The 24,251-nt window shown below is 36.4% G+C and overlaps 1 protein-coding gene across 1 annotated transcript in view; it reads right to left on the bottom strand.

Annotated features, from left to right (window-relative positions):
* OLA1 (Obg like ATPase 1) overlaps positions 1 to 24,251 on the bottom strand; it is a 97,429-nt gene that overhangs the window by 46,279 nt on the left and 26,899 nt on the right. Inside the window, exon 5 of the mRNA XM_035567750.2 lies at positions 6,081 to 6,256. Coding sequence (XP_035423643.1) covers positions 6,081 to 6,256 — 176 coding nt within the window. The remainder of the gene's footprint in view (positions 1 to 6,080; positions 6,257 to 24,251) is intronic.

Here is a 24,251-nt window from a genome sequence, read left to right as displayed (position 1 = left end):
CTTGCTCACTGACTTTAATAAAAATACAATGGGAGAAGTAATGGATTTAGGACAAGCGTATTATCCTTTCTTCTATTCAATACCTCCTAACAGAGCCAGTACAAGCTGTACATGATATAAGGTTTACTCAGAGCTAGATGCCAATAACGTTTATGAACCACTGCAAGTACTTTCACCCAAAATATTCTAAAACCATTCCAGGCAACGTAACTCATGTTAATAAGTTCCAAATTCTCTCCTGTGTTGGTCAGTCTTGCAAGTTTTAAGGCATATACATTAAAAAAAATAACTTGCAGATTCTCAAAGAAAAAAGGATACAAATACAGAAATCAGTCTATCTGCAAATGATTATTTCAATCATTTCAGGAATTCAGAACACGGAAATTGTACTGAAAAGTGACATATCTTCTCCACACATCCACTGAACTTTTCTTACTGCATTTGTGTACACACACTTATTTCCAAAGAAATCCATGTGCGAACGTATTTGTTCTAAAAGTGAATTAATCCAACTGAAAAAGATGCCTTTTCCAGAATACAGCTATTCATATATGAAGTTGTTTTGGTGATACGTATCGTCTATTTACAAGTTACAACTGTGGCTTGATCTAGACACTCCCAGAGACACATTATTTTAAACCACTATTCAAATCTATGCAGGGAAGATCAGCCTTGACAGAAAGTATTTAAGCATTGACTTCTCTTTGTCTACTGATAATACCAAAAGAAATCAAAACGTGTATTTATACATTATGTACTTCCACCTCAGGCTTTTCTACCAATTAATTCACAAAACATCTGCCATGAATATTTTCCTGTTACATTCACAATGTTCTTCAGAATAAACTTTAATTTCCTTTAAATACCACATTAAGCACAGTAAATGGTCCACTGAAGATTTTAGGCATAATTACATGCATCAAGAACACAAATATTTTCTTGATTCCCTATGATTTAACATTTAAGTTACTAATTGTTAACAGCCATTGGCAAAAAATGTGTCAATAATGTACACTCTTCCTTTCCTTCCATCTCCAGTGGAACAAACTGACCTCTCAAACTTTCCTCACAAAAGCAGACGAAAGCAACTGACAAAAAAAAAATACAATTCACTACTGTATTTATCTTCAACTTGGAACGAAAGAAAGGTGAAAATTCCCAACTGACATCATCAGTTAGATGAAATAAGAGTTCATCCATCCGTGAGAACTCTGGCGAGTGCGTGCGGTACGAGGTCAGTGAATTTTGCTCAGTGCAATCCCATTCATCAGAATATCGCGGGAAAGAAATATTTTCACCCTCTTTTCATCTAGCATAGTGGTAATGAGAAGCAACATAATCTACCACCTCTCTGCTGTTTGTGAATCATCTCCCAAACAGTACTGGTAATTTTAAATGAAGAGAAACGACTTTCGAACAGTTACTGTATTATCAGGACAGGACCAATATGTTAAATGGAAGGGAGGAGGGAGGAAGGACCATAGATTACATAGACACAAGATATCTGCTGACAGGTGTTTATGCTCTGGGGTTTTTGTCACTGTATCAATTACTAATTTATCATCCACTGCAATAACAAAGCAAAGCTTGATTTGTTTCCTCTGCACTAGATGGTTCTAATACCATGTCATTAAAAGCCATCTTTAATTCTTTTCATAATTGCAATTACGTTTGTTCTTAAAAAGTGTTTAATTTCAAAAGCTAACCTTATTTTCAAGTTGACAGACTTTGACAACAGAATTTAGATGTCTTGCAGAACTTACAAAAGCATCCTTTGAACTGAAAACTGGAAGTTCAAATGCAGTGGACATTGATACTGACCTACTGTAAAAGCTGCCTTTCAGCTGAAAATTGGAAGCTCAAATACTGCAGACATTGATCCTGACCTAAAGATTTTGTCTTCATATCACTGAAGTCAACAATCTGTATGAACTCAACTACAAATAATATTCTTGTGGTCAGATATATAAATCGCTATACCATTAGCGCTAAGAATTATTCTGTGCTGGAATTCAAGATTTGGAGCACTAACAAAGGATTGAATGAATAGCTATCAATTGCAGGGGGTCAATCTCTAAGGACTAGAATTGAATCACGCGGGAAGGGTAATGGAAGAGAATCCTGTAATAATGTTCACTTAACTGTATTATATTGTATTAACTTGAAGACCTCTGTTTCCAGGACTGAAAATCCTATAAATCAAATATATATATATAAATATATATACACACACACGTACATATATATATTTAAAACAAGATCTATAAGTTTACGTACTTGAATTTTACTTTGAAATCTCCTGCTACCCAAAATGACAGATGAATAAGCTAATAATAAAGAAGTTTAACTCAACTTCTTTCTCATGTCTCTGCAGATACCAGCACCAAGCAGATTTAAAATATAAAATCAAAATTACTCTAATTTCTGAAGTGATTCTCATACCATTTTAGTACATTCTGGTATTGGGGATATTTCTGTTCTATAATATCTCATTTAGAAGGTTATAGTCAAAATAATACATGAAGATATACTGAGTCTGAAAGAATAGTACCCTTAGTAAAAAAAACAGACAATCATTTCTAAGAAGCCTGTGAGAAGAACACTTGCAAAACACAAAAATGAATGTGAAGGAAGCTATTCCGTGTCTATGTCAACAGTGCATGTTGCTGATCTTGGACCATATTGTGTCATTGATTTTTAAGTAGAACTTGAAAATGATTTCATTGATGGCTCCTTAACAGCAGTTGGCTATTTTATTTCTGCTGACAGGGGACTGAGAAATCAATTCTGTGAGAGACAGCATGAACAGTTAACACTGTATTCAACTGCAAAGCCAGGTCACTGCACAAAGGTGAACTTACCAACTGTATGCAATGTGGGCTTACATGAAGAAAAAAATGATAATTAACAAGTTAGAGCACAGGTGTGAAGACAGGCAATCGAATAAAAATCTCAGATTTAAGAATTGCTGGCTGATACAGACTGACAATTTTTTTTTTTTCCCCCTCTACGCCTTTTGGAGATTTCAGACTATCAAGTTACAGTTGTGGAGGCTTACTGATAAAGAAGAGAATCCTCTCCTCTAAAGCAGAAGATTCATATTTATGAAATAAAAAGAATGACTTCCACTTTCAATTAGGTTCCATGAAGCTCAAGGTGAAATCCCCATTGATGCCAACAATAAGTTTACACAGGTCACACAGATTATAGTCACTCTGAAATAAGTAACTTTTTCTTAGCTTTCATATTAGGCTTATTGTTATATTCAGCAAACAACCAAAGGAAAAACACGCTCAACTAAGATCAATACTATTTCTTTTCTTTCCTCACCTTCTTCTTCTTTCCCTAATCTTATATAGTTTTTCCTCAATAGATTTCAAAGTGCTCTCAAAAAAGTGGAAAGAAATGAAAAATGCAATTCAAGTGCTAGATGTTTTTGTTCAGCAGGGGAAAGAAAGCAAGTAAAAGGTCTGAAAGTGATATTGGTAAGAAAGCTTTCAGTATTTTTATTTGAATGAACCATAGAACTTTCACAACTCTCAACCAGTTAAAACGCTTAGGAAATTCTAAAGTGTCTTTACCTTAAATTCCTCCAAAAAGGATGAGAAAAGGAAACTACGAAAGAGACAGACTAAAATTTTAACACTGTGCTTAAGAAAGTTTTTCCCCTTTTAATCTCCCAGTTTTCTTGAAAGGGAAAATGACTGTGAACACTCAGAAGACAGACAAGTGCTGTTTGTTGAGCACCTCTGTTACAGGAAGAGCAGAATATTACCTATGTCTAACATTATACTGGCAAATAACACAAGAAAAGGCAAACCCTGAGTAGTTTTCCATTCCCTCCCAATTTATGAAGATAACCTGTTTAAAAAAATATATATAACCTTAGCAGTTTATACTGCTGTCTCAATTACTTTTCTGTCCTGGGAAGAGGAAACCCATAATACACTCTTAACAGAGAATCATCTAGGTTGGAAAAGCCCTTCAAGATCATCAAGACCAACCATCAACCTCACCTACCAAGTCCTATCACTAAACCACATCCCTAACCACCACATCTACATCTCTTAAATATGGGGACTCGACAACTCCTCTGGGCAGCCTGTTCCAATTCTGAGATTGCATGGAGGTGCAATCCTTAACTGTTTGTCTTTTTCACCACCACCACCAATTCCTTATGGTTTCTCTTACCATATGTCTAAGTCATTAACTGCACAGTTAATTCTCCAGTATATCATATAAATGCAACCACATGCCTTCACTGTGACATACAATGTTAAAGGAAAAGACAAAAAAGGTTGCAGAGGAGCAGCTCACAACCGAATGACTCAACATCTACGCAAACCCCTTCAGTGGATGGAAAACTCAGAATTGCTGTTATGATCTCACAATTACACAAGGCTATTGGCAGGCACCAGGCCTGAGGATTAATTTACCAGGAAAAGAAAAGTAACTAGGCAGACGTCTTATGGACCTTTACCATAAAGAAGTCCATTTTACTAAGTTCTACTGCCCACCTTACAATTCATGCATACAAGCCACAAAGGAAGACAAGCATGATGGTCCCAAGATTAGCAGGACCTGATGCCCTACACTTCCCTGGGCATATTCTCTGGTGACTGTAGAAAGCAGAGTTCCTACTTGGAGCCTTTGTCTCCACGGAAGCATTTATTTGTGCCTTTCCCTTCTGTTAAGCCACCCATTTCCATGAAACAAAAGAATTTAATACCTTTGAAACCTCTATTGTTGACAAACTCAGCTGAAACTGACCGAGTGTAACAGCTGTTACTGAGGTTAGAACTGGCAGAGCAATGCAACTTCAAAACCTTGTGTTTTGTGTGTGTGACTTCATAAAGAAAGGCTGAAATCCCCCAAGGAATAACAGGAAGTATAAATTACAAACACAAGATGACAAAATCCATTTGACTGCTGAACTACAGATGTAAGTACTGGTTAGGAGATTGAAGGAAGAGGCAAAGAAAAGGATGAGAAACTGAAGCTGAGAAGAGACCAATTAATAATGGAGATTTTGAAGTTCTAATTGATTTAAATTGCATTTCTAGGTTTGAGTTTTTAATTTACTGTCTCCCTTGATTGTAGAATAATCTGATTTGCTGATGATACAAAAGTGGGAGGAGTGCCTGATACCCCAGAGTGCTGTGTTGCCATTCAGAAAGATCTCAACCGGCTGCAAAGATGGGCAGAAGGGAACCTCTTGAAACTCAAAGGCAAGTGCAGGGTCCCACACCTAGGGAAGAACAACCACATGCACTCGTACAGGCTGGGAACTGATCTGCTGGAAATTAACTCTGCAGAGAAGGATCGGGGGGTTCTGGTGGTCACCTGAATCTCTCTTGCCTGACGTGAAAGCCTTCAAATCATCCAAATAAGTCTCACTTAGACTAATCGAGGAATAAAATACTTCTAAAGCCAGACGAAGGCTAGTTCTTCACTAAGGGAAGTCACCAAGGAAGTGCTTTTTAAACACTGCATCTTAGAGCAGGATATTCAATTTCACATCCTACTCGCTGCCAAACACTAGTTAGAGCCAAAAAAACTTAGTGTGCTTCAATGCTGATAAACTAAAATACCAACACTGCTGTGACAATATTTTTCTTATTAGTTGCTATCTAAAAAGCTATGGGATAAAACAATATTTTTTATTTCATAATTGCTAGGCATAAACATATTCACTTTGAGACTACTAGGAATACAGTATCAACATCAGACTGGAACTTAACAGCAAGAATAATTTGGAAGTCACTGCTGTACTTTGAATTACAACTAAAACCCTGATCTAAGTTTGATGAAGCACTGGAAACTCATGATAAACTTGTGTCAGCAAGAAAATTACAGTTAAATTTAAAAAATGACAATTAGCTTTTTAATTGAAATCTTAAACTTTCAACACAGCAAATAATCCATTCTTTTTTTTTTAAACTCAGAATAATTACTTCAAAATACACAAAAATAGTAGTGGTGTTTTGTATTATGCATGTGCGATATCGTGAGCAAAATCCAACAATGTAAAAATTTCAATTCAATGCAGGCAGTACTTAAAGATCTACGTTTATACTTACATATTCAGGTTTCAATTTCTTGTCTCCGCCTCTCACAGCTACTTTTTCTAGCTTATCTATACTCTGCATGATCAGTTCCTCATCTTTAAGTCGAAGTTCCTCATGTATTATTTCGATGTCTCGAACAGGATCTACACTTCCTTCAACATGAGTGATATCATCATCTTCAAATGCTCCTAAACCAAAGAAAAATTTAAGTTACGTATTAAGCTAAAAAGACAGAATACAGATCTTTAAAACAGACTATTAAGAGTCACAAGAATTTAGTATGAAAAAGTAATGTCAGCAGGTCTGTTCTACTGCCTGTACACAACTGTTATTGGCAATATTTTATATCATACTGCTGTAGTTTGTTAATTTATGTATCAACTACAAAATCCAAAAATTTATACACATGCATGCAAAGCATAGTGTTTGCCATTTCAGGAGAGCACTTAAGCCATCTTTAAGAGTTTTTTCTAAATAGGAACAGATTAGAGCACTTTCCTGAAAATTGGTACCACTATTTAACAGTATCTTATCTATCAGCAGCAAACATGGTAGCCAAGTTCAAAATCGTGGAACATTTTAATACACACAGTAATGACTAAATGACTGGTGGAAAGAAAACCTTACAAATCATCCTGGCAGCCCTCACTGGCTGACCAATTTTATGCATTAAGAAAAAAAGAAGTTCTAGACAAAGAATTCTGAAGTTCTGAACGACTCTTAGTGTTTCCAAGGGAAACGGGGTTTAGAAAAAAAGGCCTGAAATCATCTGGCAGACCTCTTCCCTGTTTCAATCTACTTTATCACTGTGGTTCTGACGGTGATTAGATAATGAACCACTCAGACACACAATTTACACAGCAGCTAATTTCATCGGCCTGATTCGAGGGTATGGTTTTTAGGGGGCCATCAAAGAAGCAGATGAAGGTGCATTTGTCATATATGAGTGACAACCATTCACACTATCTGAACAAAATGGTGCTGGCCCTTATTAGAAACACATGCTATTATCACATATTTAAAGTGCAGTTGAAGCCATAATTTCAAATTGCCAACTGGAAACATAAGGGTAAAACAACCAGATATTACTGAAGCATGTGTGCTGACTTCATGCCCTTCTGAAGACAATCTGGCAACATAATTCAACTAGGATTTAAATTATCAGATAAACAGCATCACAAAAAAAATAAATAAATCAATAAATATTTAAAGAATAAAAATATTAACACTTTGTTACTTAGTTCCTGTATAATTTTTCAGTGTAGTTGCATGCCTATTCTGTAACATTAAATATATGCCTGAGAAATAAGCCATGATAAGAATTTTATTTAAACTTTACCAAAATGAAATTTTTTTTTTTTTACAGGGGGAAAAAAAAGGCATTTCTTGTACTAAATATAAAATAGGAGAAATGGTAGACTATGAAGAACTCTTCAACTGACAGAAAGTTGAGATTTTGTTGTCTCACACATCTTAATTTTTTCCTTCTAAATTACTGAAAACAGAGGTTTTAGCAATAAAGATTTTAACATCAAAACAAACAATACACAGGTTTAAAATGTTGCTGGCAGTCAAACATGAAAATCATTTTCACATAAACATGAAAAGTCTTTAGAACAGCGATTAGGGGAAGTTTCCTGCTCTCCCGTCAGCTGTCTCTCTCCAAAGATCATCTGCGAGTCCCCCAGTACAAGAAAAACACCTCTGCAACAGATGCAGCCCTGATGCTGGCTGTGACGGGAGAATGTGCCTCCGTCAAATGAAAACCTGCTACGCTAACCCATACCAATGCCAGCCAATTAAAGAAGAAGTGCTGTAGCCTTTGTCTTCCATAAATCCCTATCTGTGCACCAAAGTCAGCAATGGGATGTGGGCTGTCTGGATGCATGAATACATGAAACCGTCATTCTACGGATCTGTTTAAATATACAAAGAAATTACTCCAAAAAAAAAAAAGAGTAGGAAGATGTCACCATATAGATCAAAGAAAATTCTTCTACCTGCCCAGACTTCTCAACAGATTATACTATTTAGTCAGCTAAAAAAAGGTAAAAAGTGCTTTCCTCCTTGTATTGAGAAAAAAGAGTGCATCACCATCTAAATAATATATTCTCAAGCTGTTCACATCTTCCTGCTGCATTTGGTGTCCAGAGGGTTTAAAAAAAAAAAAAACACACTATAAAAGCGAGGAGAAAAGCTCTACGACTATAGAGATCCCACATTAAGAACATAAAAATAAGTAGTAAATTGTTTAATTGGGTTGCTTGATCAGGTGAGGAGTTTCTCATGAAAGAAACAGACACTAGTTGCATGTTCTATTAAAACACTGGATTGTGAGCCTAAATTTTCAATTCTGAGTTTAGAAGAAAAGTGCATTTCTTAACTTGGAAAGGATGTAACATATCAACAGGCGTGCTGACAAAAGCTCATATAATTACTCTTTAAATAACCAGGAAGTCAATTAAATTAATCATGGCAGACATTTTTAAATTGTCAGGAACACTTGGAGAAGAGAAATCAAAACCTTCCCATTGAGACAGTTGCAGTCCATAAGAAAGCATTTAGGTATAAAATTTTGTACACACAAAAGACCCTCAAACTGGAATAACGTCTAGATTTTGGCATAAACTGAGAGAGACTTCTTCATAAGCAAGAGGCATTAAGGTTTATTTCTGAATCTCTCAATTCAGGATGTACCAACACAGATTTCAGTCATCAATCTAAAACAGATTAGCTGCTGACTGACAGCCCAGCCAGAAGGAAGATGATGGGATACTCAAGGAAGAAGGAAAAGAGAAGAAGGGAGAGAGACACTACACAGATGAAAGAGCCTTAGTTATAACTTCATTTCGATATCCATGTGGGATCAATCTTGGACAACCCATTATACCAGCCTCAAGCCCGCTCTGTACTGATGGAATAGCACAAATCACGCCGAGCGTTGTAAGGAAACCAACTCCAGCCTGCAGAACTGAACATGGGCTAATCCAGGGACATCAGTAAGCAAGAACAGGTGGTTATCTAAGGGATTAGGCTCTGTGGAGAGGAGAGATCATTTGGAAAAGCAAAACTGAGAAAATAACTAAGTTAAATTATTAGAATTTAGAATTTTGTAATTATTATTACAGAATAATGTTTTAGCCAGTCCTTGTTTTAAAAGCAGTTTTAAAAGAAAGTTTAAAAAGAAGTTTTAAAAGCAGTTTATGGACATGTTGCACTCTGAAGATAGCAAATAAAAGACAAATGTTGGTAAGAAATGCTGACACTGACACAGCTGATACTGATCACTGATTACAACAGAATCAGCAAGTAAAAATAATAGGGAAAGGGAGAAAAGGAGACCAAAAAGCTTGGTAGAAAGATGAGGGAGAAAAGTTTCCCTGAAGCCATACTAAAGGTGCATCTAGATGAGGAAGAAAAGAACATGAATGGGATAGTCGATAAAAAACGGAACACCTATGGTCACCTGCTAGCATTTCTGATTATGAGCAGTGTTTAAATATGGTGAACCCCATTCACAAACATGTCCATCTTCTTATTGACACAGCAAGGATTCAACTTCTGTACATGTGGGGGGATCTTTCCACGGTTAGAAACTTGCCTACGCTCTGTCCTCTAAGAGCGTACCTGCACCTGTCTGGTTACCAGTTGCTGAGCCCTGTGGTCTGGCTTCCAAAGCAGAAAGCAGTAACTAGTAATCTGGTTCAACTGCCTTTATGCCCTTCAGGAACTCCCAGTATTTTTTCCAGAAAAAGAGGAATCAGTTTACCATATAGGCAGGAAAAAATGTGTCCATAAAAAGTCTTACTCAAGAGTCTTCCCAAAAAAGCATCTCTGTCAACACCTAAGAATCCTAACTGGAGCTTTTGAGGGGAAGAAAAGAAGCCCAAAATGATGGATGACCCTGTTCTCCAAGACATTTATAATGAGACAGGGTAGGCAGGAAGGGGTAGGAGGAAGCAGTTCTGGAAAGTATGGGCTATGTGAATAAGAATAGGAAGTTGCTTAAAGAAAAGCATACAGCGACACCGGAAAGTCAACCAGAAAACAATAATCAATAATTTCATTATTTATGGAACTGGTTATGACTTCTCTGGTGTCCAGTATGTCCTACCAGAAGTATGTTTTCATCAGAGATTTGTCAGCCTTTCAAAAGAAGTTGAGTGGAATCTCTTTCTTCAATTATCCTAGCTAGGAGCCTTTTTTCAAATTACCCCCCAGAAAATGTCAATGGATTTGCATTTGAGCTTGAAAGGTGGACCCCTTCCACTTCCTTTGGTGTAAAAGAACAATGACTACAGAGTTAGAAACATCACGCTTGCTGTAAGCGAACAAATCTGTTGTGGTAAATTCCCATAACATTTTAGTGACATACAGGTATCATTATTAAAACAAGGCAAGTACATCAGACAGGAAAAAAGTAAAGCCTAACAGCAGCACAGTTCATCTTGCCACCTAACAGCACCAAAGTAACAACAGCCTGAAGTTACTAGAAAGGAGGAGATACGAAATTACCACTGCCAATTATCCAGCTCCCTCTTCAGTTGCCAGCACGTCCAAACCTAAAGGATTCTCCAGTTTCAGGGAAGGATTTATCTTTGGCTGTGGGGTTTATTTGGGCTGTCAGGGCCAAAGTGTGGTGGGCCCACAGTGCTGTGAAGCAGTCTGGATCTTTTTCCTACACCAGAAGTGAGCTCTGCACGGGGTCCCACTCTGTCACTGCAGGCAGTGCACCTGCAGACCTCTTTGGAGAATCCAGTTAGCAATGACACTTATTTATACATGTTCAAATGTAATGCTAGGAGGGAAAAAATATTTTTAAAAAGATGCGCTGACGAAGTAACGCAGTGACAGCTGGTTCTGCACTTTGCTTCCAAGTGATACTGGATAACTAAGATGGGGAAAACAGGATAGCTGGCTGGAGAAGATGTGGAAACACTGTTTTTGTCCTGAAGAAGAGCAGGAATTGCCTATCTGCCAGGTCCTGATGGCAGCAAGACCACATAGACTTCATCTTCTCTTCTTCACATGCAAAAGTAGTAACAGATAAATATGTATACAGCACAGCAGTAGCAAATGCCACATTTTAAACGGTATCATCTAATGGCATGCACGTTTCTTTCCATTTCTTTCAAGAATCAGCTTCAAAATTCTTTGACAAAATTTACCTCTCAGCCTCCAGAGATTTTTGCATTGCTTATGTTATACCTGTCAAGATCTGATGACTGTATGTTATGTATTCATCTGAACAGAACCACTACACTTAGTTACAGGCTATCATCAACCAATTCATTCTCTTGCTAAAATCAAGTCATCCAATTACTCCTTGACTAATCAAGGCTGTTTTGGCTTTTTCTTTTTTCAAAAGGTACTCAACAGCATAAACAGTTCACTTACAAGAAATGGAAAGGGGCTAATCAGCAGAATTATTGTTTTGCTGCCACAATTTGCAGTATTTAAATGTAGTTGCTGATTGGACTGAAAGTTTTATGATATAGCATATAAAACTAGTTTGACGCAAAAACGAAGCTGCCTAAAGCCTAAACTTTATTGTTCCTGTCTGCTCCGAGCAGCTACCGAGATGCTGAAAACCAAATCAAAATAATACTACTAGACATCTTATTCTGATCCTAATTGCTATTATGGAAATTAATGAATGTCTTCAAAATTAATTTATACTTACGTCAGTTTCTTCATTTCTTTAATTACCCTTATCCTTAAAGCAAAATTGAATAAAATATTTGGCTAATATTAAGCTTCCACATAACAGCATTTTGGTATCTTGTATTCATTTACGAAAGGTAAGCAACTGCATTGGCCTATGTTATGCTATAATTAAGACTGATATTCACAACTTGATCAAAATCTGAACTGCACCACAAGATGAAACTCCAATCAGTATGATGACCAGCCTCTTCTTGTCAGTAAGCTATAAAAGAATGTTTAATAACACCACCAAAAACCAGACCTAAAGAATAATTGATACTTGCACTTACTCGCAAGCATACATTCAATGACTATTATCAAAAAGAGCTGCTCATCACAGACTGATACAGTACATCACAATATGGATACATACCCTGTTATAAGCCCTGAAGTAAATGCGCAATAATGCCTATCTGGCCATTCACTAGGGTAGAAATGGGGGGGGGGGGGGGACGGGGACAAAAAGAAACAAAATAGGGTAACTTCTGCAGGGGGTTAGAAGCAGAATGTTTCTTTGAGCTGTCAAAAGAAACAAGACTACAAATGTCAAAAAACATTAAATCATAAATAATATCTCTACTTAGACTCGTCTGACATGTTATCATCAGTATTACAAAGATTTAAATCGTAAAAAAAACATTTCTGACTGAGGTACAAGTGCATTTAGCATTATAGAGAGCATTAAACTTCGATGATGGTACATTTTTACTGTGCATACTCACAATCAGAAGGGCAAAAGGATACTATCAGAGTCAATGTATTTTACAGATTCTTAAATGTAGCACGTTAACAAAGGATCAACAAATGAAGTAGGTTTAGCATGTTTTCCCTTGCAAGCTAATTTCAAGTAAAATTAATCACCTGTAACACAAACCTAATATTCTTTGAGCAGAGTAATTTTCAGTTGAAGAAGGTGCACCTGCCTACATCTTCAACATAAGCAAAATCAAGTACAAAAAAAATTAAATAAAATGCTGTAAGTAAACCCTGACTTCTGAAGAAAGAATTTTTTCAGACGTCTTTTGTGGCTTTGTTTTGTGCCACAGCCCTTTAAGTTTTGTCTTCATAAAGCCCTAACTAGTTGTAATCACTCGCAGTCTAATTGTGGACATTTATCTGCTTTTCTTATGCATAGAACATAGCTATTAAAGCTGAATGGTGATGGTGTGAAGTATAGGTTAAATTGGGTGAAATTAAAGCAAATTACTCTGGGATGTGGAACTCTGAAAATAGAAACCGCCAATGATTTGCAACCCTCTTGATGATCAGCTTCACAGAACCCTAAATGACAAGAAAACTTACATATTTTAAAGTTAACTAGATTTTTTTAAAAATAATGTGTATAAATTTATTTAAAATGCAAGCAGTCACTGTAGCAATAATTATTTTGTTTTACCTGCACCGTAGAAACGTAAGAAAATGTTTTAATTCCCATTAAAAACATTTGTTTTTATTCTCAAGTTTAGCTGATTTTCAGTAACAGAAAAACAGTTCAGAATATTGGCCGTGGCATTAATTACTTTGAACACAAGGTTATGGTTTATGCGTACCATATGGCAATACAGATATGGGATGGTAAAAGCAGCTGCTTTGGGCTCTCTCAACTGGTGTGGTATTAGGACTCAAATTCATTACTTACCTCTACAAAAGATAAGCAGCTACATTTACCCTGCTGAGCCCTAATATTGCACTAGTGGGGAGAGCGCAAAGCAAGCATCCCTCCCCAAAAGTCTGAAATAGCAGTTGAACAGTGGGCCATTCAATATCAAATCTATTAGGAGTATTTGACAAAAAAAAAAAAAAGGCAAGTCTATTTCAGCTCAGGCACACACAATGAGAGCATGCAGCAGCAATACAGGATTTTAAATGACTGTAGTATCAACTTCTCGAGCATACAAAGAGTTTATATTTGCATAAAAGTACTTGTCAAGTAAGTACTTCACAAAGTCAGGGATGAGAATTACAACCTCCACAGGAAAACCTGAGGCAAAGCAATTCACTTAAGGACATGCAAGTTAACAGAAGAAACCACAATCTGGTTCCTAGTGGAAGCATTTTTAAGAGAAAAGTCGTTACCAAGAAAGTAGTTCCACTGAACTTATCTATAAAATCTTGTTCCAGAGTCCTCACCCTTGGATCTGTGTGACAAATATTAGTGATTTATTTCTGATGTAGAATGTGTTTACCTGCCGTTGTTCTTTCATCCTAGCACCACTGGGATGCAGTCAATGCTCTGCAGGCAAAACCTACCCGCTGAGATTTGCTATCAACTTGGTTGCACCGGATAAAGAGCATTATTTGAAAGCTGAAGGAATGATCTTTGAGCCCTTCATGCCTCCACTTGGAGAGGGCTCACTCTTACTGCCCTTGATCATACATTTGAAATATTATCACTGCACTGTCCACCAAGTAGCATCTGGGATACACTCCTTGGTAACTCTTCTGGCAACCTGCTTTGTCCAGGATCACATCATGCAGTAATTTGCATGGAATCATTATCGTAAGACACTGAGAAGGCAGTACTCAATGTAACTTTGTGAGATGGCTGACATACCACCACACAAATCATTTAAGAGAATTCCCTAGGAAAAATTAGACTCTGTTCAGATTTTTCCAAAACACAACTGTGTTAATTGGAACAACAAGGGAAGTTTGGAACCTAGCCTGGATAACTGCAAAATTTCCAAAACATACAAAAGCTGAAGAATGTTAATGTTTGCTTCAGAGACAAGTGTTCTTGTCAACCTGAGCTCAGCAACGCTTCATTTCATTTTACATTCTAATGACTGAAAACCTCCCTCTGTGAGTTAGAGTCTTGAAAAGAGAAGCAAACAGTAACAAGGGAGAGTCCCCACGGGATCACCCTGCTAAGCCCTCGCACAGCAGCGTCGCCTACATAAAGCATGGACCACTTGGGAAGGTCTGGCCACAAACGTCAGTGGGTAACTTTTAACACACTTCTGTGAACCACATATCCAGACCATTCACAGAAGAACATTTCTACCCAAGACCAGACTGGAACTCATGTATTTGTAATTTGATGGCATCTACAATGGAAAAAAAATGCTCCCAAGCAGAAACCATTTGGAAGTAGAAATAAGCACATATATATGACTGCACAAGTGTGTTACTTTCACCATCATCTCCACAGTGCATTTTATCCATTTGATTTTCTGACTGAAGGTCAGTCTTCCAGGTCTTCTCTACAGAGCCAGGCTTAACTGGAATTCCTGACAGTCACCATAACAAAATATAATTGCTACCAATAACTGTGTTTTAAGACAATATAGTTACATAGATCACAAACAAGAACTAGCGACTACCAGTGGAAACCCACAGGACGGTTCTTTCTGGCCTCAAATGACCAGGAACACAGCAAACACTTTATTCATGGACAGTTTATCTGGGTCACAGATTGACTATGCCAATGATGCAGAGATACCTAAAAACACTTCAGCCTTCAACTTTTTATCAGGTCTCATATAGCACTGCCAAGTGGTTACCATGACTCCTATTGAACCGCTTTGGATCCTTAATGCTGCAACGAAGTCCAAGCAGTTCTGCAATCCTCAACACACTGCAATGCTATTAGTCTTTGTACCATAACAAACAGAGAACGAACAGTTCAGTTCAACACAGAACATAAAGCTATAACCCTCCTGGAACCTACAGCAAAGGGTATAAAGAAGAATTACTGAAAAATGTTCCAATGAGGCAACTTCTCTTCAAAAATGTTCAAAGCAATCTTAAGCTATATAAATACCTAGACAAAACTCAGTAATGAAAAATTTTCAGCTACCAGAGGTTAGTTACCTAAGCAGTTCCCATATATTCTGAAACTTAAAATTATTGTCGTTAAAATAAAACAAGAATACTACACAAGAGTCAAACTTTCTCGCACTGCCTTACAAAAAAAGCTATGAAAAAATGTATTATACAATTTAGCACAGTGAAAATAAAACTCTGTGTAAACAGTGACTAATCTATAAACAAAAGGTAGCTGAATTTTTAAAAGAATGGTATTTATAAGGAGTTGTAAACTCAATTCATCATATATATGTTGACAAAGAACCTTGTTCTACATATCTGAATGTCTCTCTTTTGAGGATCTATGTCATTGCATAATAGGGGTTAGGAGGAGTAAACATAACCCGAGGAAAGACCAGTCAAATTATTAAAAAAAATCAGAGCTGATAAAGACTTCAGGAAGCAAAAGTTTTTTGGTCAGTGCCATTATGCACATATATGGTTTAAGTAACGAAGTGTTGTGTTGCTAAGTGAATAAAACATCTTCAAAAACAAAAGCAAAAAGTCTCTCAGTAAATTTACCTTATGAAAATGTGCTCCATCACACAACTTTCCTTCTGCATTTAGAATGTAGTACATAAACTTAATGTAACATAATACACTTCATATAGATATGTCCTTTGTATATTAATTTAATACAACCTTTACAGGCAGAACTCTCAAAAATTTAACAGAATTCCTGTTGACAATGAAAAAAATCATTAGCTGGTTAAGAGAGAGTTTGTTCTTCGTTATTTTTCACATTCAATGATTAGTTTTCACCAAATTAAAGGTGATGTCACAGTTCTTTGGACTTCACATAAGGGAACAGCCTTGGGATCACAAGAAATGCCAAACTGTCTTTTTAAAATAGCACCTGAAATACTGAAAACAAAAGGGAATATCATTTACATCTTATTTGAGATGCTAGAGCTGAGAAAGATGGTTTGCAATATTTCCTGATCAATATTCAAATCTTACCGTAACAACCAGATAAAACCCAACACTACCGTTTTACTTCGGATGTTAGTCCTTCTATATAAAGCACGAAACAGCATTCCAACACAAAACTACGCATATTTGTAAAGACTGACTGACCAGGTACTCCACAGAAAGTGAAGAACTCACTCTTTTGTGCATTATTTCCGTGAAGAAATCCTGAACACTCAGGGATTTGCTTTTCTTTCCAGTAATCTTTTACTTCAATGACAACTACTTCATGGAACATTTCAGTTGTTCTGTAACTATCTGGCACCATCTAGTAGCCGGTGGCATCGCCTTTACAAAATCCCATTAAGAGAACCTATGACAAGGGATGATACTGAACAGATATACAACAAATAAAACAGTAAGAGAAACTCCATCTGAATCTTATATGGTCAAACAAATGTTTTATGTTGAACGAGGTACTTACAGCTGTAGTCAGTAACTACTTGTACACTGAGCAAATGCCTTCTGCCTTCCTTGAAAAAGCATATTAAATATTTGTGTCTTTTAAGTTCCCAAGTAATTTAAGAATCTGCTGGCAGATTTTAGCAATAGTTGGCAAAACACATCGCTCTATGCACATGTGCAAATAGTTTCTGTTTATTCCCTTTTGCTATCCTGAAAAGATGCAAGTTAGAAACAATGAGAGAAAACATACGCTTTGATTAACTTCGATCCTGGACATACACGGTGGTATTTTTTTCCCTATAACTGTCAAAGCAGAGTATCTTCTAGGCCTCTAAAAGGGGACCTTCAGGGTGGGAGAAATATCAACATACTGAGGCTACTTCGTTACATTCCTGAGGTGCAACTCAGTAGAAAACTTCTGTTTCCAATAGTACCACTCCTTTAACCTGCAAACAAGCACGAATACACAGCTCCACCATTCTGCTCCTTGCAAAATAAATATATAAATGTGATACTTTCGCAACATCTAACCACAGCTTTTTAAGCTGAAACTGTTCTTCTCCTTTTACTTTAGATGTCAAATCCATCACAGGAAAAAATTTTGTTTTTAAAAGACTTCCTCAATGAAGCAGTTCATTTCTCTGCCATTTAGCTCACTGTATTTTTACAAGCACCAGGCTGAGCAAACTATGATTGAGAGAAGCCATCTTATGCACATTGCTGTTGTCCCACATCATTCAGAACAAACCTTTTTAGATCGTTAACTACCACAGGAGTGCTGATTACACAGGCACCAGCAATTTCCTAACCAATGACCACCTGAACAATGATGTGTTCAGCTTCTCAGACCCTGAAGCCTTTCAGAGGTGAATCATTTCACAGTTTGGAACTAGATCTCCATAGCAACTTCCCTTTGAGGGTTTTAGAATCACCATCCCGTAATTCTATGATCATCAAGCTCAACCATTCCCAATGGTTCTTTTCACAGCAGATGGAAAAGGAAGCCTTGAAATTTTACAGTCTATTTCAAGCAATTCATCTGGCAGCCCATTAGAATTCAAAATATTTCGACCTTCAATCACAAAGCATGTTATCTGAAGCTGTGGTGATCTCAAGTCAAGACAAGCAGACGTTTTAGTCTAATCATCCATGATGAGAAGAGACTGACAAAAACTCTTAATTCAACCACCATCAAAATGCTTATTTTAACTGCATGAAAGTCTTTCAACAGGCAATGAAAACACACCATGTACCATTTTATCACAACCTTCCATTCAAGGGAAATATGAATTCTGAATATTGGCATGGATCTTTGCACTCCCTGACTGCTTTTGAACAAATATCTGCTTCCTAAAAGTCACTATAAATCCAATCTTACCACATTATTTTCAACAGCTGTCAAGAAAAACGACGGAAGCAAACTGCAATTAAATGTCTCACAATTGAGTACAACAATTCTGTAAATAAGTTACTTATTGACACATCCAATTTGTTATAGGTACCTTCTAATAAATTCACATCAGTTAAGTCCAAGAAAATAAATACCAATTAAATTATGAAAGCATAGCATCGGTTACAATCTTGAAGCAAAGCTCAATTTCATGATAATCATCATCAGAGGGGGGTTTCAAGTTGTTGTTTTTTTCTTCCCTCCCTCTCTGTTCCCAATTCCCAGCCCAATTCCCTCTGTGTAAAGAAACATTTTCCTTCTCTTAAATGTTTGAGTCGGCCACTGAAATAGTCCGAAGTACTATCAGGGGCACAACAGCTTTATATCTGAAAATCTTTTCAAAGTAAATTCAAGTGTTTTAAATTCTGAATTATACACTATTATTTTAATAACAGCAGTTCGTAAAAAGTATTCCCTCCACCCAAAAAGATGCTCTTCCCCAAACCCCAAAACAACTCCATGAAGTTAACTCTAGAAATACTTAATTCTTGTAACTAAGTTGTCAACAAAGTACAAAGCATCAAAATTGCAGTACTGAAAAATAATCACTAAATATATAAACAAGCTATCTGGTGACTGAAGAATCCCAAAGATTTGCAACTTACCAGACAAAAATGCCACCAATATTATTTAACATGATAACCAGCAAGTTTAATAAATAACGATAATGTTTTAAAAATCATTAATTAGTGACTTGACAGTGAGACTTAAAACACCACCTATGGTAATAGATATCAAACTGAAAAGGACCCAACGTGTAACAAAGCCCCAGCGTCCACTATAAATAGTAAAATTAACAGGTACATTAGATTTTACAACATTTGTAGAGGCAAGAACACGTAATTATTTTATTTTCTTAGAATGAAAAAAAAGAGCGTATTCAGCATTCCTAAGCAGTTACTTGATTGAGACAACAGCCACAATTCAGACCCTCTCTACAGCACTTAAAATGCCACATTTTATTAGGCTACAGGGAGAAAACCACCAACTAAATCCCCAGCTGACCTTACCCTTATCAGTATCGACATTGTTGGGCCATACTGTTGCTCTACTTCAAAGAAAAACTCTTTAAGAGAGAAACTGAAAAAAAAATCAAAATAATTTATTGACTGATGGTTTATTGAGAGCTAGTATTTCTGGTGAAGTGGTTTTGAAAATATTTCTGCGAAAGAAACAATGAAAATCTTCGGACAAAATAAACTGGAATAGTATAGGATTTGTCTTCATACATTTTGCACTATTTTCAAAGTTAGCTCATGATCAAAACTATACAACTGTCTACGTTGAACTTCTTGAAGATCTGAGGGGAATTATGTTAACATAACCACAAAATTTAATGGGATGAGGCTAGAATTTAAGATATGGTAAAGAAAATGAAAAAGTTATGCATCAGCTAAAAATGTAAACTGTTTATTTCTACGTACAATTGACTGAAACAAATACTGATTTTATTCTAGCAATCTGAGAAAGAAACACCATGGAAAAAACTCTTGAGTATTTATAAAGCACCATCTCCTGCAAAGACCAGAGATTAAGGCAATTATACATGAACAATATTAAAATTCTTAGTGGTTTCCAGCGCTGGATCAGTTACGTCAATCACTAATAAAAAATTTACTTTAAATAACTTTGCAGAGGAGACAAAGCAGTTATAGGATACATTTTATAATACTAAAAAATTCTGCTCAGAAATAAACTTCTTAATTTTAATATCTAAGCAAGTCAAGTTTACTTTATCAGAACTTTTAACTCTTCTATAAAACTTACCTTTTTTTTTTAAACAAGTGTTGACCACACAACAACCATTAAATACAACCTTCACTGTTCTATCAGAAATTGAATATAAAACTGCCCGCGAACATTAAGTTATTTAAACATTTGCTAATTAAAAACTACAGCTGTCACTCAGATACACAGCCTGTAGTATACACATGTAATTTATCTACTTGAACATAACTGTTACTAAATGTAATTTGAACAGGAGCATTTTTAAAAAATTCTTAAGTGACAGTAAGTAAGTATCTTGCTAAATCAGTATCTTGCATTAGACTGTCAGGAAAGGATGCCTATTAGTAACACTCTCACATCATCCAACAGTTACATCTTTACAATCTTTTTTATGATTATGTACAGTTATGACTCAAAATATTTTCATGGTATTTTACCAGATATTTCTTGTAAGTAGTAGTTTTAAAATCTAAGAGGCAATCCTTAAAATTGTCTTCAAATACTCAGGAATGAGTCTGGTTGTCTAGCTATTCCACCTCCTAATATCCCCAGCACCATATCTGAAAAACCTCGTCTTAAGCACAGTAGTTACATATTAGCTCACCGTTTAACAATCTAGAATAACCTTAAGTTTATTTCATAACATATAATCAAGCAACATATGGTAATTAAAGCACACTGAAAACAGCAGTTACTAGCTAATTAACATTACAGAAACACTTTTCTTAATGATAGAAAAAGACAAAGATGTTATAAAGTACAGTAACATAAGAAACAATTTGCTACAAACCTAGTTTAATACATTAAAAACTTCAACTTTGCGATTTGAATTGATGATACATTATGAATTGAAAACATGAGTCTAAGTTATGCACGGCTAGGTGAGCAGTTTGGGGACTACCCTTTCACCACATGGTTCGTGTAGTGCAAGCATCGTCAAGGCAAACTGTTGCACTCCTAAGTACAGCTCAGCATTTGCAGGCACACCCAACCTCTTACATTACACCCTTATTTATGCAGAGGTACAGTAAGAGCTTCCTCTGTTTTTCCAGCCATAGGACGCACGCTGCCATCACCACAGCACCCGGCGGGGACAGGAAGCAGAGCGCGGGCCTAGCTGTAGCGGTGGCACCCAGGCCCTCAGTTCAGAGACGGCAGCTGAGGTGCCCGCCATGATCTCCTCAACAAGCCGGTGTGCAACAGCAGTTCAGCTGCATTCTTTGTTAGGCAATTCTTCTGTTTTCCAGTTAAATCCCCATTTTAAAACAGTGGCATTTCCCTTTCTGTGCTATTTTTAAACCCAACTTCTATTTGTTACCTCATATTTTATATTTCATATTTGTCTGTACTAACAGCAGCACCTAAAAATGCTTGCCAGGCAAAATTGTGCCCCACACATGCAGCCCTAGCTGTAGTCTCAACAGAAAGCAAGACTTTCAGATGAAAATCTGATTTTTACTAGTCACCACCAGTTTCTATATACGCTTCTAGTATTACTTATCTGTTTGACTTAAGCTTTCAATTTACAAAACATATAAAGGTGTATTAATTTTCTCCACAGCTTCACGATTATTAAATGGGTATACATAAGTACTGCACCTGTAAATTAGTTGGTGGTTACTAATAAACAGGATCAGGCATTCCATAAAGTTTGGTGCAGCACCCCAAGTATTTTGGGGCTCATATGCAGGAGCAGGACAGCGCACAAGTAAAACCACGTGGCCACCACCTAACGGATGGCACAAGGCCCATCTCAGCAGCACTGCCTTAGTTTCCTAGTCACTATAAGCTAGCAATAGTATGTCTACCTTTCTAGGGATGTTCTGAAATCCACAAGAAGTGCTTACATAAAGGTATGCTCAAATTCTCAGGGTAAATATCCACAGCTCCTCCACATGTGAACATCACATGTGTATCGTGCAGTAAAAAAAAAAAAAAAAAATCAAGCAGGACAACAGAAACAACCTTTTTGCACAAGGAAACACACATCTTAAAACACTACCTTTCTAATTAAAAAAGATGTATCTGAAACCCAAGCGTTTCAGAAGGAGAAATAATCAATACCAGTGTGTTCTTGACTGCTGCCTTTTTAAACATCACCTCTACCACAAATTTTTTCCTTTTTTTTCTTCCAAATAGCCTGCAATATAAACTCCTAAACTCACAGTCAGTCAAAAAAGACTAAAAAAAAATACTATTTTAATTGCTAGTTCCAGCATGCAACATCTTTCATTCAAAGTCTAGTTTGATACTGCCTTTATTCTCCTGATAAAATAAACCTAAAAATCATTTTCAGACAGAATGAAAAATCCTCCTCATCTCAAAACATTCTGGCTTTCAAAGAAATCCTCCAGAAGAAAAGGACCATATTGACCATTACACTTCTGGAAGTCCTTTATTATTATTTTATAATTTTGAAGTACCTGAAGGAAGTCCTTGTTTATCAGCACCTATATCTATACAAAAATCTTCATCCAATTATTGTAGCAAGTTTCCTTGTAATTTTTTTTCCCTCAAAAGCTGATGCTATCATGTAGCATTTACCTTGGGTGTAGGAAATATATGGAATTATTTTAGGGTTTCTAAAACTAGTATACACTAAACAGAAAACGCTGAAACAGAATACTTTTTCCACATTAGATGGAAACAGTCTGGCAAAAAAACATAAAATAAATAAAATTTCAAAGGATATGAGGAAGGCATATACAACATTAAGAATTTTCAGATGCCTCTGACACTACTACTACAGACAGCCCCAGCACACCGGGTCAACAAGCACTGTCACCACCTCGTGAAGTTTCGCTTCACTTGTAACCTGTGTGACCTTCGGTCACGGGAAAGAGTGCTGAAAGGAGCAAGCCACAGGCCAGATGAACTGTCCTGTCCTAGCAGACTTCACATCGCCTGCTAGATGCAAAAGGAGAATCTGACGGAAAAGCAGATCTTTTAAAAGTTGTGTCCTGTATTTCTGTAACCTTACGATTTCAAAACGGTTTAACTTTGTTATGAAGGCGTAGTTTACTGCTCAGTTTTTCCTTTTCTTTTTTTTTTTTTTTTTGGTAACAATCCTTACAAAGAATACTACACTTACCTTTTCACATAATGAAATGTTCTAACCTAAATTTGATCAGAAATTTAAAAAAATCAGTATCACATAACACAGCATAATACAGAAAGAATATGTTACCCATCTAAGATTCTTTCCTTTTTGTTTGGCAGGAAAACCCTGATGCTCAGAGCTTATGAAACTCTTATACAGAAATGTCAAGAAGGTTAGAAACACACCACAAATCAACAGGAAACTTTTCCACTAAAAACAAAATATTAAAAAACAAAGAAAGTATAGCTGCTGCAATGGTACGAAAAGAGGCCACATTTTATTATCAAACCAGTGTTTACTCAACGCTGATTTTTCAAACAATTTGTTTCCATGAAATCATTTTCTTAAGTTTTAAGAGATGTTGCTCCCTGAGAAGACAGGAACTTCCACAAGGCTGTTAAGCTTCTATTCCATCATTTATTTAATAATACAGACATATATAAAATCCTTTTCTTTAAAGAAACGGATAGGCAGTATAGCTAAGAAAAAACAGGTTAAGTGAACAGAAGATGGATTACCTTTGACTAGGCTCTCGATCTTGGTGAAAAATCAGAACCCTGATCACAAGATAATTTTCTTTGTGGTTTGCTGATTACTAACCTTAAAAATGTTCTCGGAGTCATTAAAATCATCTGTTTCTTCACAATGTGCTTTCAGTTACTGGCTTTCAATTTTCAACACAACTTTGCTGGTAATATTACAATATCCCCTCCTAAGAGAGGCCTTAAGTGCCTTTTACATTCCAGGGAAACACTGCCTCGCTCTCCATCTGCATTCCTCCTCTGCACTGACATGCACATGCCCAGCTTATTTGTCTGCTCACTCTATCAACATATTAAATCTGGTGGCATACTCTACATATGAGACTGATTTATGCATTCAAACTGCATCATACGAGTATTTTTTCCCTTACCAAAGGCTTCTAAAAGGCCCTTTCTTTTAAATATGCTGAATATTTCATTCTAGTTATGTGGAAATATTTCTATTCAGTGCTTGTGTAATGCAAAAATAATGCACT

Source organism: Cygnus atratus, chromosome 6, assembly GCF_013377495.2.
Source record: "Cygnus atratus isolate AKBS03 ecotype Queensland, Australia chromosome 6, CAtr_DNAZoo_HiC_assembly, whole genome shotgun sequence".
Classification (NCBI taxonomy): Eukaryota; Metazoa; Chordata; class Aves; order Anseriformes; family Anatidae; genus Cygnus; species Cygnus atratus.
This window is presented reverse-complemented; position numbering and strand designations above follow the sequence as displayed.